The 20,991-nt window shown below is 34.5% G+C and overlaps 1 protein-coding gene across 5 annotated transcripts in view; it reads right to left on the reverse strand.

Moving 5' to 3' along the window:
* The window catches only part of fbl (pantothenate kinase 3 fbl), a 164,572-nt gene that overhangs the window by 45,392 nt on the left and 98,189 nt on the right, over positions 1–20,991 (reverse strand). For 2 of the 5 annotated variants that reach the window (XM_081765705.1, XM_081765671.1), the window contains exons 1-5: positions 17,841–17,995; positions 12,211–12,373; positions 7,524–7,702; positions 1,494–1,667; positions 588–755 (exon numbers count right to left, since the gene is read on the reverse strand). In XM_081765705.1, the coding sequence (XP_081621831.1) occupies positions 588–755; positions 1,494–1,667; positions 7,524–7,702; positions 12,211–12,334 (645 nt within the window). In that variant the 5' untranslated portion in view covers positions 12,335–12,373; positions 17,841–17,995. Of the gene's footprint in view, positions 1–587; positions 756–1,493; positions 1,668–7,523; positions 7,703–12,210; positions 12,374–17,594; positions 17,784–17,840; positions 17,996–20,991 lie in introns of those variants that run through there. The other 3 variants (XM_081765696.1, XM_081765687.1, XM_081765679.1) reach the window with 3 other exon arrangements.

Genomic DNA, 20,991 nt, shown 5'->3' on the forward strand with positions numbered 1-20,991 from the left:
TTAATAGGAATATTTTTACTTTTCATTCCTTTCTTATTCTTACATTTCCATTTATAAACTTTCCCTTGCTTTTTTGTATTCTTACCGGTTCACTCTTCCTTAGTCGTATCTTTCTTTACACTATCTACTTGTAGCCTTGTAACACTACGTGACCCTGAATTTCGATTTGGCTCCCACTTATAAGCCTCAAACTACTTCGCTTTTTCTTTTTTCATTTATCTTCTCTACTTCTACCCTTCTATTTGATGAACTTAAATTACACGTTGCCTACGAGAATAAGTAAGTCTATATACACACTAGTTGAAGACTACTTCGCTCTCACCGCTGGTCTAGTGGCTAGTGCGTACACCTTTGTTGCACATGGTCTCACTTAAGGTTTATATCTCTTATAGTTTCGGTGCTGGAACGGAATGCTGAACTTCAACAAATTAACAACAAAATAATATGTTGTTACAAGTTGAAAATTTCGAAAATATATGACTGAGAGAGAGGGAAATCGAGTATAGAATTCAATTACTCGAAAAATGTCGTTCAATGTACACCATGGAAGTTCATATCTACCATCAGCGTCTACGCATTCCACTTACCATAAAGGGATATGGATCTTTGAAATCGAAAAGCACTTTTTCACATTTGTCATCTTCTGTTGGATTAGACCAATAATAACACTCATGAGGATTACTTGTCTCTACGAACAGTATTCCTCGCACCAATGAGTCCAGCTCATCCAATTTGTGCAACTGCATGTTAACCTCCTGTAAAAATAAATATTCACATTTATAATTTGCATAATGAAAAAACAAATAACGAAGCAAGTCCCTGAAAATAGTAGTATTTGTGTTGTTGGATGGGACTTTAAAATGTTTATGAAAACTGCCGTGTGTCTGAAAAGGTCCTGTACAACTCCTCTTTCTCCCATGCTCAGTACAGAACGATTGATTCTTGGACTAAAATCTACCCAGGGAAAAATTTGATTCATTCCGCACATGAAGTGCGCTTTCCCCTTGAGCAGTAAATTAGCTATTATTGATTTATATCTATTTCCTTTCTCCTAAGCACATCCACTACAGTATAATTTCACGCTTTAACACTGCAAATCCATGCTTAGAATAACGAATTTGAAACAAATCTACTAAATAAAACCACACAAACATTTAGACTGAGGCAAAGTAAAAATTAAGTCGGGTTCTATTCGCCTCCATTTCTGCATATTTTTTGACTTTACGTGAAGACATATTGAATTATATAAATGTGGTATTGTGTTATTAAAGCAACAGCACTAAACAGTTGCAACCTTTGTTTCTTAATAATAAATAAAAATTTAAAGCACAGTACGGAAATTAGGGTTCCATTTACTCATATTAATAAAAACATTAGCATTCTTAAAGTTGGTGACACACAAAGGACAAACTCGTCAATACATTCTATCAAATTCTGATTTTTTTTTTTTTTTTTTTTTTTTTTTTTTTTTTAATATCTTTGCATGAACGTACCCTTCTAAAATCATCCTCGAATTTGTAGGCGCCTCCTCCAGTGGCACATAAAGTTGTCACCAGATTGGCCATGCCTTTCGACTTGGCAAGCTCAAGGAAGTTGCCCATTTCACTTGTAGGAAAACGGACGAAATGCAATGTACCTCTTCTGCCGCGAATATACACGTTATCCATCTGAAAGAAATGAAGCAGAGCAGTAGTTAATGTCTCAATCAAAAACATTTCGCTTACTTTTGAGAAACTTTCTCAAGGAACACAAAACTTAGCGTGATTAAAAACTATGCAGAAGGGAAACAGCTATTGAATTTATTAATAAGCCTCTATGTCAGGAACAAGCAGAGCGAGAAAACATTCTGTCACATTTCTGGTACTCGTCTAATAATGGAACAGCATATCTGAAGATGGCGGGCTCAATTTGTGTATTCTTTTGTACTTTTCACTGGAAAGTTGCCAGCTCATATTTGTGTTTTTGTTTCTATACCATTGTGTTTTTTATTTGTAAATTACCGCCTCCCATTTTTTTTACTTAACTAAACCTTAATTAAATTCGAACTTTGAACTTCTTAAGAAAATAAATAAGTTTTCGAAAACAAATTTCTCTATTTCACTTTTAGCTCCAAACAAAATTCCTTAATCATAAAATCATCAATATTGTAATGTGTTCCTTCGAAATGTTTCAACAATCCTAAAACCGAGTACACACATATAGGACGCTCTAACCGAGGATACAAAGGACAAAGTCGTCAATACTTTCTATCAAATTCCGATTATTATTATTATTATTATTATTATTATTATTATTTGGGGGAGGGGGTTAATGCGGTACGCAAACCATATTGTGTAAAGATCTTATTTAATGCACCTGTCAATCTGGGATACATAGATAGACCAACCCACTTAATGTCAGTGTTTTCGGATTTAGGACTCTCAGAACAAACTCCTATCAACTTGATTATACAAACTTAACAAAACGGACCTCGTATACCCATTCATACTACTTAGCTTTAGAAAGTAATCAATCTCATTCTTAATTCGGACTCCAATGAGGTTAAGTCTTATAGGACCCAGAAAAAATTCTTGCCAGTATTTCCTTTCGTCATTGGTGAATGGGCACATCTGTAATGTATATATATCGTGTGCCTGCTGTGGGCTTATGGTAGACACTAGCAACAAACTTATTCTGTCTATGGATGTTTAAACGCAAGTAGGTATGTTTACCATCTTTCTCATGTTCCACGGTAAATTTTAAATTACTATAGCATACTAAGCATTTAATGTGCTTAATATAAAATTCCAATTGCAAGCTTTCCTTACAGAGAAAATTTAAATAGTCAACATATCTATAACAACAAACTGCGCCTAGTTTCTATTCTTTAAGAACTTTACTTTCAAAGATATGGAGAACTAAATTGCTAAGATAGGAGAAAGTTACCCATGGCTAAAACTTGTACTACAACAACAACAACAACAACAAATCTCTTAAAGAATATATATATATATATAATAAACAAAATCCATGAGCCTGAGTATTTCATCTACTTCAGATGTATTAAATTTCTTGAGGTATAAGGTGGATGTTACAGATTCATAAAAATATTCTAACGCAATAGATGGATACGTCTATTGAAGATATTTTAATATAGTACTAACCAAAATTATGGGTACACAAAACAAGGTCTAACCATAATTTATGGCCTGCCTAAAACTCGTAAGAAAGATGGCCCTTCATACCGCCATCATACATAACAAGTTCGCTAAAAGGTTAATTTCTTCAAAGAGCTGAACATTGCTTCTACCATTGGGTTAGAAACATTCACGAAGTAAAACAGCAAATTAGTAATGTTAATGTGGTTACCAATTTGTTATTTTTTTGTATGGCCTAAAATGTAAAGGAAGTATTTATAGTCTTAAGCTTTGTTTTTAATAATGTAGTTGGCAAAGACTGTAACCCAGTCCTTCAAGCTTTTTTTTTTTTTTCCTTTTTTAGTGTTCAATAGTAGGCTTTTGAATAATCCATGCATAACAATCTTCTAATACGTTCCTTTCAATATTAGTAGTAGCCTGGTGCAAAACTTCTACCTTCTAAACTTTGTGTTTTGAAGATACTTCGACAACCTTCTTTGTTCTGCCGAGACCCTCTAATGTGTTCCTTTAATCTAATGCCAGTAAAGATGTTTTTATCCACGAAATAATTTTCATAATGACAAAGCCCTTTCAATATTTTTAGAAAGCTTAAAACTAACTTCAAGATAGTCTTTCAGCAATTTTCTTTCATACGTACGATATCCCCGGGCTTGGAACTCATGTGAACGAATTTACTCAAATCCATTTTTCCACGTTTTATTAATGTTCTGTGTTTGTTGTTTCCATCTTCCCCTCACAATGGAACTATAACCGTTAATACATCCTAGGTTTGATATTCTATTCAGTTCTTCAACCAAATCTTCCTGACATGTTATCAATCTTAACGTTCTAATGAACATGTTCATCAGGGTTGGCTGGTTGAAGCCAGCTGGTCTGCTGGTCTTTTCAATAAAAACCAAGTGGTTTAAACAAAAAAAAAAAAAGAAAGAAAGAAAAAAGAAAAGAAAAATGTTTTAAATCGTGTGAACTTCATGGTGACGTTTCCACATATCAAACCATCTACATTAGTTTTTACCTACTCTTCGCCTTTTAATCAAGGAGTCCCGTGTTCAATTCTCGGTTGAATTACAACCTTTCTTTGAAGTGTAAACCAAGTAGCGGTTCGGGTGTTCCTTTAAGCGAGTCTTCTTGATATCCTCGATATTTAATAACAGGGTGGATTGATTTAAATCAGTCTGATTTAAATCACGATTTATATTACTTGATTTTTTTAATAAAAATCGTTGATTTAAATCAAATTCCGAAATAAATTAATTTAAAGTGAAAATAAGTAAAATACCGTTTCTGTTCTGTTATTTCGATTATGGAAGTTAATAATCATAATACAATGAGACTCAAATGTACAGTATAGTATGAAAACAAGTGTCATGCAGAGGATGATTAGGGAAAATCCCGTTTTGAACAGGTAGGGGAGCAATCCTGCTTTCTTCTTTTCATAACATTGGGTTTGGGTTTTAAAATCATTAACTATTTCAACGGGGAAATCACCATCGACATTTAAGACGAAAATTCTTTTTTTGTGCGTGTCTGTGTTTGTTTGTTCCCAGATAATAGGGCGTATTTAGAGGGGTCCTATCCCCTCCCCTCAAAAAAAAAAAAAATTGTTAATTTTATAATTTTAGGCGAAATTTATGTATTTCATGCCGCAAGCTAGTTCTGAGTTTTTAAAAATCGTCCCCTGCCAAATATTAGCAACTTTTGTGAAAAAAAGTGTCATTTTGACATACGTTGTTGTACTTTTTCCTTAATTCTTAGCCTTTTAAATGATATCACCTATTTTTAGCTGATAAGGCAGAATCTTCATTATTCGATTAAAAAAGTACCAATAAGGCTTTTTACTTCGTTTTCTTCAAGACTAGAGGCATTTTAGAACACGTTACATATGCTTTCACGCCTTTCTGCGTTGAGGCATAGTGTGTGATGACGTCATAAATTTAAAGATATTTTTGTTAAGCATATTATTATTATTTTTTGGCAGGTTACATTTTGCATTCAGAAGACTGAAATTTTGAACACTCGTTCAGTGCATCCCTTAATAATTTTCAGATCTCTGCGTGGAAACAGCGGGGTCCAGAGGGGCAAACATGTTTTTAAAAAGGATATTTTTAACAAAAATAGTTTTTTTTTTTTCGTGATTTTCCCGCCTTAGATGGAGGCATATGAATGGTACCGTTTGAAAGGCTGTTCTATTCTGAAGAAAATGATGTACGTACTATGCTCCTAGGATAAATAGGGATGTCTCAGGAAAATGTTACCTGAGATCCTGTTTTATACGGGAATCTGGGATATTTGGGGAATATTATTTTTCGCAGGCTTAGAATACTTTTGCACCTACAAGATTGAAATTTTGCACATTTACTCAGTGCACCCCTCAGTATTTTTCAGATTTGTTTCAGATCTCTGCCTTAAAACAGGCGAAGGGATCCACAGAGGTAAAAAATAAATAAATAAATAAAAAATAAAAATAAAAAAAATTGAAAAACATATTTTTAACAGAAAATTCCTTTTTTCGTGACTTACCCGCCCCAGATACATGATGGAAACTTTTGAAGGGTACCGTTTGAAAATTTGTTTTATTCTGAAGAGAATAATGTACAAATCATGATCCTAGGAAAAATAGGGATGTCTGAGGAAATTTTTATATTACATCCGGGCCATCTGGGGCACTATGGGAATGTTCTTAGCTCACTGTTAAATAATTTCCTCACCCTTACCACTCAAGATAGAAACTTGAGATTTTGTACACACATTTAGTACACCATTAGTATTTCCCAGTTGATTTTGAGATCTGTGCGTTGACACAGGGGAATCCAGAGGGGATCAAAATTAAAAAAAAAAAAGTAAAAAGAAATGCGGTTACTCGCAAAATTTCCCGCTTCAGGGACATGATAGGGAAATGTGAATGTTACCGCTTCAAAAGCTGTTCTATTCTAAAGAGAGTGATGTATGTACCATAATCCTAGGATAAATAGGGATGATGCTGTAGCTGCTTGACTGAAAGTCTATAATTTACCTTTAAAAAGAGCCATAATTTAAAAGGGTTAAGAACCATTGCTTGGGATTGATATAGGTTAACGACTGGGGATAATTCAAAATTCAACCTCAATATTTTCACTTAAATGGCATAATTAGCATTTAATACTAATTCCTAATGCTTTTTCTTCAGTTCGCAACTTGTATTATACGAGGAGAAAGATTTGATTTAAATAAAAAAAATCGATTTAAATCAAAAAAATCAACAAAAATGATTTTTTTTTAAAAAATCATGATTTTTTTCCACCCTGTTTAATAAGCATGTTAAGCCTAAACATACGAAACGAAACCAAATTATATATTTTTGCTTACCTGAATGCCTGTTGTTTTACAAAGAAGCCAAGGTTGCTTAAACATATTGGAAGAAATTGACAAAATTTATCTATGTAGCTTCCAACATTAGCTTGGATTGAGTTTTGTTTTAATTTTATTGAATGATATCTACATACTAAATTTGTAATTTAATACCTCAGTTTTAGCGTACTGATTATAATACGTTGACCTTAAAATTTTACATGCAAATACATTTAAAAGTAATAACAGGATTTTCCCAATGGCTAAGGCGAGAGTTTCCCGATTTATATATAATTCATTATAATGTTTTTACTTGTGTAACTGTTTATCTTTTGACTCTTGACAATTATATTAACAAGTAGGTCTATGTAAAGATCAAAACAACGTATTTTTATCAGGAGTCCTTAGTGAGTGAGTCGGCGGACTCGTCACATTTGTGACCAATTAGTCCTGGTTTCGTATCCAAACTGACAATTTCTCTTGGATGTAAGCTGAGAAGCGTTTTAAGCTTATGTGACCCTTTCAGCATAACCGTGTTGTTGCATAATAAAACCAAGGCGAAACAAACTTATTTCTGTCCATACATAATGTAAATACGTAGATCAAATTATTTTTAAAAAACCTGGTTTAAACCAAAAAAAAACGGGTTTTTTGGTTTTTTTCAATAAAAACCACGGTTTTTGCCAACCCTGACGTTTATCCATATGTCGGCCTCGGTCTACTACGATTTTAATACATTTAATTTCTAAACCCTTTTTACTATCACGAATACAAATTCTTATAAGACATGTCTACTTCATGTCTATTTCAGACAAACAAGGAATCAGAAACACTTGTGTTCCTACTAAAAATTGAATGTTAATTCATAACAGCAAGCCCTAATGCTGCTAGTTAAAATGGAGAACGTTTCCGACATGAAACCAGTAATACTGAAGCATACCTCTTGAATCGCTAAACAACCTGAATTAAAGCAAAGTCGTTTGATTTGTTTTTAGAATAATGACTGCATTAATATTCACTTACACCTTAACTCACACTCAAAATTTAAAACAAACTCACCTGAAGATGGATATCCCGATGACCTGTCTTCCCGTATGCAGAATTTTTAGTCAAATACTTCCTAATGTTCTTCAATGTTTCAAGTTCAGCATCTGCTTCATCTGGTGTGATATCCTTTGGTTCAAAATAAACCAATTTGCACAACGTGCCCCCGATGTCCATTCCAAACCACGGCATAGCTGAAAAATAAAACAAACCACTATTTTTAAAATATTATAAGTGCTTCAAAATTATTTAATGTATTAACCCACAGCACACAAAGAAAATCGCAGTTTAGATCTCTTCCACATAATAACATTTATTTATACGAGAATATATATATAACTGAAAAGTATTTCAAGAAGAACGCTTTTTGTTACCTGTTCCAAACGTCAATTTTGCAAGGGGCCTTTGCACTATCAAACTGACCGGTTTAAATTTAACTGCATTGCTTTAGTAAATCACTTTATACTTTTTAATTTTAAACAACGATCTTTATTAGGTCTGCGAGCTGATACATCAATGGAAAATTAATCGGTTATTGCTAGGGTTTCAGCATCCCAAGCTCCTCTAAGTACTAAAACGGAACGTAAAGTATAACTCCGTGTCTCTTGCTAAGGGACACTTGAAACTTTATAAATAATGACAATTAAGACTCAGCTAAGGGATTCATAAAACAATACCTCTGGAATCTAGGGCTAGCGGAGAAAAAAATTACTGTATTATCTTTCTTTGCTTGCAACCTGCATTGATTTTATATATATATATATATATATATATATATATATATATATAAAAGTGTCGTTCCGATGACCATGTTGGCGTCTGAAGAGTGCTTACGTTAAAAAAAATCTTTGCTGAAGTAATTACATAAGGATTTATAAACATAAGAGAAGGTTTTATAAACACATTTTCGAATAACAGTGTCATATCAAAGATACCTTTCACTAACAGTGCTCGCTTAATGACTGAAACAAAATATTTGTCCACAGTTCGATTTGCAATCTTTGGTTATACCTGTAAAGTTCCAACCTCCAGTAAAGCTGTGCGGAGGATAACGTTCGCGGGTACGCCGTTTATGTCAGATGAACGGGCTGGGACTTGATCCCAAGATCATATCCCGATCTGATGGTGATAGTGGAATGAGGATGGTGGATACTTATAGTGACACTAAAGAAGATATAAATACAAACTGAAAACCAGCATCTCGAGTAACAAAATCGAGCTCCCTCATGACTGTATGGTTAAAGTGTCCGTCTATGATTTTCGACGGGAACTCATATGATTCGGACCCCACGTCAAGCTGTGGAGCCAAGTCTCATATAGCCTCGCTGCCGAAAGGGATGCTAAACTCTAACCCAACTAATCGAATGAAAAAGAGCTAATGTGCTGCTCCTTTTACCGGAATACCAGGACTGAAGACAAAAATGGGAATTGGTAGTAAACATTATCGATGCTTTTATTTCTTCGATAAGGAATTGTGCCAGACTAATTTCAATATGATTAAGCGAGGAGCTCGTGTACCCTATAGAAGCAGCACGAGGTCCTCTGTCACAGGGATTTTGCCCGAAAACCCAGGCCTTCTCCAGGAGCTACATTACTGTAGGAGCTAACTACTGTATGATATCCACATATTATAATTGTGGTAGCGCACTCTGAACCCTCCCGCGTACAAATCTGACATAATTCTCATAATATCATGCGATAACACTAAGTCATTTCTCGTAACTATCTTAACTTCGTTTCAACAGGAAAAAAACAGTCCCACTAATATTTTAACCTAGCCTCGTCTACCGTAGCCACTTATGATTTTTACGTCGACTCATGTCATACAGGCAGGGTTGTTGGATTTTTCCCCAGCCCAAAATTCCCGTTTTTTTCGGGGGGGATGGGGGTAAACCCACATAAAAAACATGATAAAACTCAAAAAAGCCCACTTCAAAACATACTTCGAAACTTGAATTAAAATAATAATCTTAATATGATTATAATTACTTTCTTCAATCGTACTTCTTACTGTATGCCAGTTTCAAAATTGACTTAAAATATGTGTTTACCACCAGAACAGAATACCATTGAAAACAAAAAAGGTTTGGGAATCAATTAATTTTGATTGCGCTCGATCAAATTTGCTGTAACACTGTTCAACTGTAATCTACTGTATTATATAAAAATGAAAAGAATCTTGTTCGTGCGCGCAACACGGGAAAACGGTTAAACCATTTGGAATGAATTTTTGAACATACAATAGTTAATACCTATCCTAACATGAGAATTTTACATTACTTTGATTCAAGGGCGCATCCTAGGAAAAGGAGTAGAGGAAGTTCGAAATTCATGTAAAATAAATAAGTAAATAAAATGCAGTACGTCACGAGTCCGCCAAGTTAGGAAGATAAAACTCAGTATATTAATACCTCACTAAAAATAAGGGGACACGTTTAACCGTTTTTGAACATTTCAATTTTAAATACAGGAAGAGTGTGTTTTCTATAATTTCTTTCTTCATATTTAAATCGATGATGTCTGTTGTTTGTGATCGCGTCACGGGAAATGGTTAAACAATTTGAAATGAGTTTTAGAACCTACCTCAAGCTGAGACATCATCATGTAACTTTCCTTAAAGGGCGTATCCTAAAGGAGAAGGGGGTTAAAAATTTATGTCAGAAATAGAATATCTTAATTACTACACTTTCATTGATATGCGTATCCTAAGGGGTAGAAGAGGCTCAAATGTTTTCCTTGAACTAATTCTCCCCATGAAAAGAACGGGTATTTCAGCTAGTATGGAATTAAAACTAATACGACTACATTTCTTTTGTTTTTGTTACATACTTGTGTATTAATATAAACAGATAAAATGTCTTCCTTAATGTGTCAGTTAATTACAAATTGAGAGCGCTTCATTTGAAAAAGGAAATTTACTGAAGAACCATTTCCATTTTCTCAACACTAACGGCAATGAGATCGTGGAACTCCCTCATGCTTCTTGCGTATCTAATGGAGTATTATTTTGTTACAAAACTACTTTAATCGTAAAATATATTGTAAGAAACCAAATTGTGTACTTCCTTCTTTTTAGAAACCGAAATATAAGCGAGTGTCAATGGTGAAAAATGTGTCTCACGAAACGCGTATTGGACTTCACGGATTCTGTGTGCATTATTATTATTATTATTATTATTATTCTATTTCTAAGTTTAGTTCAATGTCTCATGGTTATACACCACGGCTAAGGGAAACTATGATGAAAAGGATAATAATGGTGGCATGGCGAAACCACCCCGAAAAACCCATGCACTCGATGTTTGTCCACCACAAAATGCACTTGGCGGAAGCTGGGATCGAACTATGTACCCGCGCCTGACGTGAACTACCGCGATCCCACAAGGAAATTCCATAGTTTCACGTGTACAGTAGAACATATATGCTTAAATGGTATTTTAAGTTGGAATATGACTTTAAATATACGTACAAAATTTCATAAAACCCAATATTACCCAATAAAACCCACAGCGAAAAAAAAAAAAAAAAAAAAAACTAGGTTTTTCACAATCCTGCTTACAGGGAATATACAAGTAATCGAAAAGTAAATACGCACCGCACGGCTTTCATATGTCAAGTAAGAGCTTTGCACTATCAATAGTAGACAATATCCAATAAAGTGTAATGTGAATTCATCGACGCAAACTTTTGTTTCTCTACGTTAACTAACGAAGAAATTTCCACGGTTAATAACAGAAACAAGTTCTCCAAGGCACTGAGGTATAATGTCTTTCAGCTTTTGCAAGTTAAAGTAGATTCATTTTTAACTTAAGGTCATGATTATCATTTGTTGATTTCAGTCGACCAGAATGTTTTGAAGTCTGTCTGTAGAAGATGAGCATAGTGTACAGTTCTCGCAACGACAAGATGGCTCTCAGTGGGTGGTATTCGGAACTGTCCGAACAGTTGTATCTTGCTAGTGACATTGTAACTTGACGTGTGTCCAAAGACGTTGCCATATTTTTGGTCCTCTTTTAACTGTGATTAATGACTCACACATGTGGATTTGGGAAGCCACTTTGCTTTTTCCTCTCTTTTTCCCCCTCTCGCCAACGAAAGGTAGATGCTCCGAAAATGAACACACTGACCAACTGCCTGCATATGGTTCATTTCTTCTCAACGGAAAAAGAAAGTTTTTTCTGCTGAAAGTGTCAAATAACAAAACAACACAAACCATCCGAGTTTTCAGGCTAATTTTTCCTTCGTCAAAACATTTAAGACATTGCATTCCTTTCTCAAGTGACAGAGATCAGCTTTCGCTCACCGCTATTCTGGTCGAAAAGTATCAAATAGTTCGAATTCCTTGGCAACACAGGATTCCGGAGAAAATATCTTGTTTCACTACCATGTAGTGGGAGAAGAAGGCTAATAGATCAATTTTCTATACCACCCACTGAGGCGTTTAATCTTGAGCGAGAAGATTAATATGAATTCATCGATATAAAAACTTTCCAATTTCTACTTCAACTTGAAGCAACAAATTTTTAAAATTAATATCGAAAATATATTATCCAAGGTACTGCTGTAATGAATATCGTTTTTCAGTATTTGCAAAAGACATGTATTTCACATTTCACTGTAGGCTTATTTTAACTAATATCCAAAATTACTTTTTGGAATTAATCGTATAAAGTAAATTAGTTAAGATGTAGTCAGTACCTACCTGGCGGATCATCCAGTTCCGCTTCGCTCTGACTCAAACCATTAACCATACAACAATCTACCTTCTTCACTGATTCAGCCATTCTAATTGTTTCTGGATAGCCGTTAGCAATACCTGGTCCCATGCATTACAACACAGTATAAACACTGTATGATATACCAATCTACAAAATGAAAGAATATGCTTTTAGAATGGCTGAACAAATACTTTTAAGCATAAAAGACAATCTGTAAAGCACACCTACAATATAAATCTGAAAACAACACTTCAATAACTGGCCACAGGATTAATTAAAAATGTCCCACTTACATTTATGAAAGGAATAATTGACAATCGTTGTTCAATATATCTTGCAACCTTATAAGCAGATTACAGTATTTTCTTATTAAATAATATTTACTTTATCAAGAGTATCTTGCTACAGAACATCGGAAGAAATAAAATTCGTATTGATGGAACAGACCATACAATTTACTAAAAGGCACTTACACACTATTTCCTTTTCGGTATTTCAAACAGGAAAATTCGTATGACGTAACGTATGTATCATTTGCTCATACCAATATTCCTTTGAAAGACACCTGCATACTATGCAAACTGGAAAGTAAAACTATTATATTATGTAGTTCCTCGTTATGTAGTTTCCACCCATTCCCGTTTCTCTTGGGTCTGAATATTGGTCTCAGGATTTTATTCTCAAATACTTTCAGTCTTCGTTCTTCCCTCACAGTAAGCAACCATGTTTCGCAACCATACAGAGCAACAGGCATGATTATCGTTTCATATATTTTAGGCATCAAATTCCTCGATAGGATTGGCGACGACAAAAGACTTTGAACGGACTAAAAACACGAATTCCCTGCTTTTAGTCAACATTTAATTTCTTCGTGAATACGGATTTGATCTGTTAATATTGATCCTAGATAATTGAAAGTATCCGCTTTATTGGAAGTATTATTTGATATTTTAACGCATCCATAATTGTTGCTCTGAAAAAAACAGCTGCATTGACCCGATTTTGTCTTTCATCTTTAGATAACGTTCTATTTCCGATTTTCCTCTGTTGGCGATGGAAAACTGAGTTGAACATTTTTCACAATGTCATCACTATCTGTCTTCCCTCTCTTAATAAATGGATAAAGAGATTGTAATTCTGAATTTAGAACACATTTCTGTCGTAAACGCATCTCAAAACAATACATACAATCACAATTAAACTACTAAGAATTCTAGCAGGCTGTGCTTTGCTCTTTCTGTCTGTTCACACCAATGCACTTATACAAACAATACTACTGAAGGGGGAGAAAATACCGAAAGTTGCAAATGAGCGAATAAAATTCACTTCTATTATAATCAAATAATTTCATTTGTACTATAATTAATTAGACACGTAACTAATATTTGCAGTTGTAGTTTATTTTTATTAGTTAGTGAAACTAAAGTGTAGGGCTAAATACTTTTTTTTTTTTTAATCGATTTTCGGAGCATGGGATTTTAAGGGACGATGGAAAATAACCGACACTCTATTTAACTTGATTGGTATCACTGTCGTAACCTGAAATAAGAAACCTTTCCTGTCTTACCAGCATCTCAACAATGGTTTGTTAATTGTTTTCCTAACTATAATTATTTGAAGAGTGTTGGAAAAAGAGCAGTTTATCAAAAGAAAAAAGAATGCATGAGATTCGAAATGTAAACAAAGAATGAAACATTAAAGTATTGCAAATAAATTAAATCAGGACATTTTAAGAAAGAAGGCCATTTCTAGATTTTCTGGATGTCTTTGCAGCACGCGGGACAGCTCGGATGGCATTCAGATCCCCTCCAACTCGTTTTATGACTTCAGAACCGAATACCTTGTTTTTGTCTAAATTGTGATAAAGGTAGAAAACAATGAGCCCTGCAGAGCTTCTAACCCCCTTCGTTCACTCAGCTATATTTTGTGAAGGAACACTGGAGAACTTGTATGTGCAAGATTGAAGGAGAAACTAAAAGATACTCGACAGCTCTTTGAAAAAAGTACTGTACTTCGAGAATCAGTAGCCCTAGAAGAACGCCTAATGTAAAATATATTCTGCTCATTGGTTACTTAATTAATTTACATGTAATTATTTGAGTTAGAAATGTGTCGATTAACCCGTAACCGGAATATATGGGTCCTGGGAACCCAAGCCAATTTTATCTTGCCTCTCTTTCCGCTTGTATTGGCAGTACTGCAGTGATTATCGCAGTACGTGTGTACACTACAATTCTCGTTCAGACCGTATAAGGTAGGTACTTGTGTCTACGGCTTTGTTCGGGTCCTGGGGACCCATATGTTCCTTTAGTGTAACATTTTTGCAAGTGCTTCACAAGTTCAGATTACTGGCTTGTGCTAAGGTTATTGTAGAGGAAGAAGTAGAAAGTGTACTTCGTGAAGTGTCAAGTGGCGATGGAGACATTAGTGGATCTAAAAGTGAGTTTCAGTGTTGTGAACCTGAAACTGAATCTGAATCAAGTACAGACGAAAGCGACGGTCATGTGGTTACTGACTCACATATTTTTTTATGAAAAGAATCGATAAAATTGGCCAAATAAGCCTTCAATCCGCAGTAGAACACCACAATATAATGAAATGCCATTTACCTGGCCTAATAGAAAAAGCACTGCAAACATCAAAATCAGAATTGTCATCTGCCTTACAAATGCTACATTTTAATTTGCTTTCGGAACACACTGCAGCTTTTTACTTATTAAGAACTCAATAAAACTATTGCAGTAACATAAGATAATGGACTGTCGACAGGGTTGGCTGGTTTAAACCAGCTGGTGTTTCACAAAAAAAAAAAAAAAAAAAAGTTTAAACCAAAATACAAAAAAATGTTCGTAAAAGTGTAAGTGTTTGTAAAATCTTGATGAACACATTTGTGGGTTATCACGTTTCACTCCCGTATATTATTCGTATTATATTCAGACCTAAATTCCCCATTCATTACTCAAAAAGATTATACTACAAAAGCAACTTTTTATTTTATAAGTTTATAAATGTTTATTTTGTGATTTTTTGTACTTACTATTGTCATGTAATTGCAATCGAAGAAAAATTCTAAATATTGTTTCGTTTCAATGTTTACTATTGATAAAATACATTGAAAATGCCGTACTTTTTGTGTGTGTGTGTGGGGGGGGGGTCATACAGACCCTACGAGAGGCATTTAGTGAAATAAGTATCTTTGGTATCTATTTATGTATAAATGAGTCTGAGCGAAAGTGGACTCAAATAATTCGTATCTTTATTTACTTTTCTTATTGATATGCAGATTAAGTCGGTGTATTTCTTTAATTTGGACCAATAAAAGTCGTTGTTAACTAACTTGAACTAAATTAGTTCTTCTGTACTCCGTGGTACTTTGAAATTGTTCATATGTAATTCTGTGTAATGGTTTCACTTGTGCAACTGTTTATCTTTTTGTCCTGAAATGACTCTTGACAGTCATCTTAAGAAGCATGTAAAGATCAGTACAACGTTTTTTTTTTATCAGGATTCCCTCGTGACTGAGTCGGCAGACGTATCGCATTTGTGGCCAATTAGCCCTGGTTCCGAGTTCAAATGGAGGACAATTTCTCTCGGATGTAACTCGAGAAGCGGCTTTTATTCCGCTTAAGTTTATGTGACCCCTTCCAGCATAACCCAGTTGTTGCATAATAACATCACGGCGAAACAAACTTATTCCTGTCCATATATGATATGAATATATAGAGCAAATTATTTAAACCATAAAAACCTGGTTTAAACCCAAAAACAGTTTTTTTTTTTTTTTTTTTAATTAAAAACCATGGTTTTTGCCAACCCTGACTGTCGAGTTCAAAATAATAATAATTTTATAAATCCTAAAGAAAAATTATGGTGCCAAAATCATGATTAATTTTATTATGTATCCTTTCGAGTACTAACAAATAGCTTATAGAGTATTTAGGCAAGGTTCTAGATTACTGGTCCCCCTTCCCTGGATGCGGGTCAGTGATATAGATGATCCAGAAGAGCCGAAAAACTGTATTACTAGAAGACCAGAAGAAAATAATACACCTATTTGGATCTTCCGGGTCACCTATACCACTGACCCGCATCTCCCTAACCCCCTACCCACCCCAACAACAACACAATTTTCTATAAAAGTATACCAGGACAACCTTCGACTATTTCAAAAAACCTAAAATATCACTATGTTAAATGCTTCTTCAAAGCATGGGGGGCAAGCCCCCCTAACCAACCGACAACAATTAACATTTCTACATACGTACGGCGGAAAACCCTCTAACCCACAAAACTAACATATTAATATAATAAATAATAAATAGTGTCCACAGGAACTAAAAAAACATCAATATTGCAAGCATGAGGAAGAAGGAGCATGTATCAGGTAAGCAAATACTTCAATTTATGAAAAATATAGGGGAACCAGTAATTCAGAACCTTCCGGAGTATTTAACTGTAAATTTTGTATTTCATTAAAAACTCAAAAAACAAGAGTGTCAATATTTTCAAGAAAGTCACATGTGCATACACAAGTGTTATAATCATTTTTGAATGTATGTATATTATGTTACACATATATAGTTTATGCTGGGTCCCAGGGACTCATTTATTCCTTTAGTGTAACAAAAAATGTGTGTGCGGGTTACGGGTAAAATCAATAAATTCATTGGATATGAACTGATTCTCTATTAAAGATCTGGGGGCACGGTGGCTCAGTGGTAGAGCGTTCACCTCCGGTGCTTGGGGTCCCTGGTTCGATACCAGCTGGCACCGTGTGGACTTTGTGGTGGACAAACACCGTGCTCGTGGATTTTCTCGGGGTTCTCCCGTTTCCTCCCACTTTCATCATTCCACCATTTCACTCCTCTCATATCACCGTCTCCTTTAGCCTAACCGGCATAACGAGGAACGTAAAACAGAGTTCATTTTCATTTTTTTAAAAAATTAAATATCTCATCTGCAAAATGTACCCAGCAATCTCAAAGAAACACCAAAAAAGCTAATACAAAATACTGAAACTTTCATTAAATAATAAAAATTATATACAAATCACAACCCTACAACTATACCCATGGAGATACATTATGTATTTGAATATTCAATGTTACAATAAGACCTCTGTGCGGCTCACAGCTCAAGATTTTGACTAAAATTAGCAATTAGAAAACCGCGAACATTATTCAATTTACTATCGCGCTATGATTAAAATATTAATGAACACATTCAAATTATTTTGCGTTAATTTAAAGCAATGTCTTTCCACATAAAGAAATAAAAATAACGAATGTAATAAATGTTACTATTAGAGTCTTTACTAAGTGTTCAATGATTACAAAAAAATAGCAACTGCAAGATTGCATAATCTGACCTTGACCTTTTACACACATCCCACTGCAGAAATTAGGGCATTACATTAGCTCACGCTTGCTCACTGAAAACTTCACGTTTAATGTTTACATCTTAACGCAACTCATATGAGCTCTCATTGAAAGTATCGACCTCCTTTTAACATACAACTTCTCGATCAATTAAAATTATCTTTAAAATATATAGAATTCTGATCATAAGGAATATATGTCACACACATTTTAAATACTGCATAATTATTAATTACTTTTAAGCAAACAATACGGAAGGAAAGGCTTCCTGAAAGAGTACAGAAACCAGACATGTCATTACACACACGCAACCGCCGCAAACACAAGTGCCATTTCTTCGTTTCTACTCTACTGGAAAGTAATCATGTAATTGTCATGCGATGTCGCTCTACCTGATATTTCCGCATATCTGCTGCCATCTGAGCGACGAGATTGTGAACATAGTTACAACATTCGAAGTCTAAAAAGCGTTAAACATAAAGTACAGTATAATTTTTAACATTATTTGGGTTTTACTATAATTCAAACTTTGAATACTTACATAGGTATACAAGTAAATGAATTTCCAACGTTTGTGTAGTATAATCATATAAATGCATTTTCTATACATGGAAAATGTTATGACCAATGTACTGTACATACGCAAACCTACTGTAGAGCTGCCAACCGTACCATATTTTCAAGTCCTGTACCATGTACTATAGTACTGTCGTTATGGTACGCAAAAATGCCATAATCCAGGAGATGTGACAGTCTTGTTGCTTTCGCATAAATATTGGAAAATTGGACGAATATTGATTTTTGTAGTTTCCTTTTTCACATGGAATATAAAGATATAAATACAATACTGGTTTCACTTTCCTCGTATTTTCTATCTTTAGTTCCCGAAGTATGCTACCATAAAACATATACTATTCCTGAATGTTTTTATTGTCCTGTTTTCAAAAAAATACAACTTTATTTTATTTTAGAAGAAAGTGACTGGGGTGATTTTCTATTAGGAAAACCATTAATACCAGATGAGAATTCTCTCTGTTCTTTAGTACTTGCCTCTGCGCCGCAACAGAAATTGAGAAGGTGAAGAATGATATAAACGAAGTACTATATTGTGCTACATTGCATTAAAAAAAATAATAACCTTATAAACTGTTAAAAGTACAAATAAAGTGGATACGTCATATGTAGAGAGACACAATAATAATATGATGGATTTTAGGAAACCTTTTTCAGAATGCAATTTTTTAGTGCATATAGATTTATTTTTGCATATCTTGTCATTACTGGCATCAACGGCCTTAAGCCCGTCACGTATGAAGGATGCCAATCCTCGGCGATCACACTATTTGAGAAAGGGGGAATCAGGGAAGCGATCTGGTATCTATATGTTAGGTACTATCCCGGCATTCGCGTAGTATGTATGAATGGAAGCCAGGAAAAACCTCACTTAGGATGGCTGGACTGAAACACTTGATACATCTTTGGGACCGAGGGTATCCACCGGAAATCCAACTCGAATTGCTCGCATCAAAGGTGAGGGCGTTGGTGACTACGCTACGCGCAACCACGTAGAAATTGGTATCTTTCTCGGATTTAAAATATCTAACAATTTCAACTGGGAACCACATATAGAACATGTAAGAAGTAAGTTAAGCAAACTGTGTCATGCAATTAAATGTATAAGAGATAAGATTAATGTAAAAACAGCTAAGTGTATATATTATTCAAATTTTCATTCTATAATAAAATATGGTTTGATGTTCTGGGGAAATATACCTAAAAGTCTTGTCATCTTTAGGTTACAGAAGAAAGTGGTAAGGATACTAGCAGGAGTAGAATGGAATTCTCCTTCCAGAAACGTTTTTAAGTAACTTGAAATAACGACTCTTCCCTCAATGTATTTGTTCGAAATACTAATATACTTGAAAAACATAGTAGTGAATTTATTGTTAACAAAGACATTCACAGATACAACACAAGAAGTAAAGAAGACATTCACTTGCATACACATAGAACACATATACACAAGAAATAAGTTACTCACAAAGATACTCTAATATACAATCTACTTCCATCATACATATATATAATCAGTTCTCTGTAAACAGCTTTAGAGTCTTACTTAAAAGGTACTTGATAGAACAACTTTTACTCTGTTGAAAATTTGTGCAAAATAATTCGTATGCGTAAAATTAAATGTATATTAAGTGAATTACTGAATTTATAAGAATCCATATGTAATAATAGTATAGACCCTATTCGCCTTATGCAAAGTCGTTTTGACGTATGATTAGCATCATACTAAAGGCCAGACTACTACAGGAAACATATGTTAGTCAAACTCTTTAGTATGGCATTAATCAAGCGACAGAACGACTCTACATAAGGCCCTATATGTTTATGTATACGGTATATATATTCGGTTATGTATACGTACACGTATGTTTATGTATACGGTATACGGTTTATATAGAACCATTCGATTTTGTGCATGATAATTTTAGTCACTCAATTTTTTTTTAAGTATAGTACGTGTTTGTTTGATTGGAGTTTCACATTAGTACAGAGATGTAGGCTAATGTTGAATCTGAGGCGAGATTTGAGGCTATCTCGTCTCGAAAAGAGTATATGTTTGTACTGTAAGAGGCCTGTTCATGTCGTAATTCATCACAAAAGTTCTATCTTGCCTTGTCTCGAAGGCAATACTAAAGACATGGACTTAATCGGGAATCGAACAACACGAAATCTCATCGGAAATCAAACTGAGGTTTTAAACACCAAAGATAGTGACAGAGATCCTTTCAAAACATTGCATAGGTCTATATCACCTAATGAGGGGAGGTGAGTAGTAAGCATGGCCTTCGTAATAGGGAGGTCCGGGATTAAAATCCCGAGACCGACCATCCTGACTACGGTTTTTCCATAGTTTCCTCAATCTCACCATCTGAATGCTGGAATGGTACCTTTATATAGACCCTTGCCGATTTTCTTCCAAATTTCTCTATTCTAGTTGTTGATACTGTTTCAGTGTAAAATGGCACTTCAGCAGGCCCTAATTTATATATTGTGCGCCCCTGTGCACTAAATAATCCCTCCCGCACAAGCCTAAAACAAGGAAAAATGTCAGAATTTTGCAAACATACCAGATCTTGTTGAGTAGCAGTTTAGGTATTACAAGTTACAAAATTTACAATGTACTTTTAAATGTCTTATTGTCTAAATGATGATTATGATGTGGTGTTAGATGGACCATAATAGATAGAAACACAAAATTTTAATGTTTTAAAGCTCTCAGAGAAATGATCCGAATGACCTGTTCCAGATCCCTAGGTCACACCTGAGCTTAGATATGGTAGGTGAAAAGTCCCAATATGAATAACATGGGGCATT

This window comes from Thermobia domestica, chromosome 1, assembly GCF_964235325.1.
Source record: "Thermobia domestica chromosome 1, izTheDome1.hap1.1, whole genome shotgun sequence".
Classification (NCBI taxonomy): Eukaryota; Metazoa; Arthropoda; class Insecta; order Zygentoma; family Lepismatidae; genus Thermobia; species Thermobia domestica.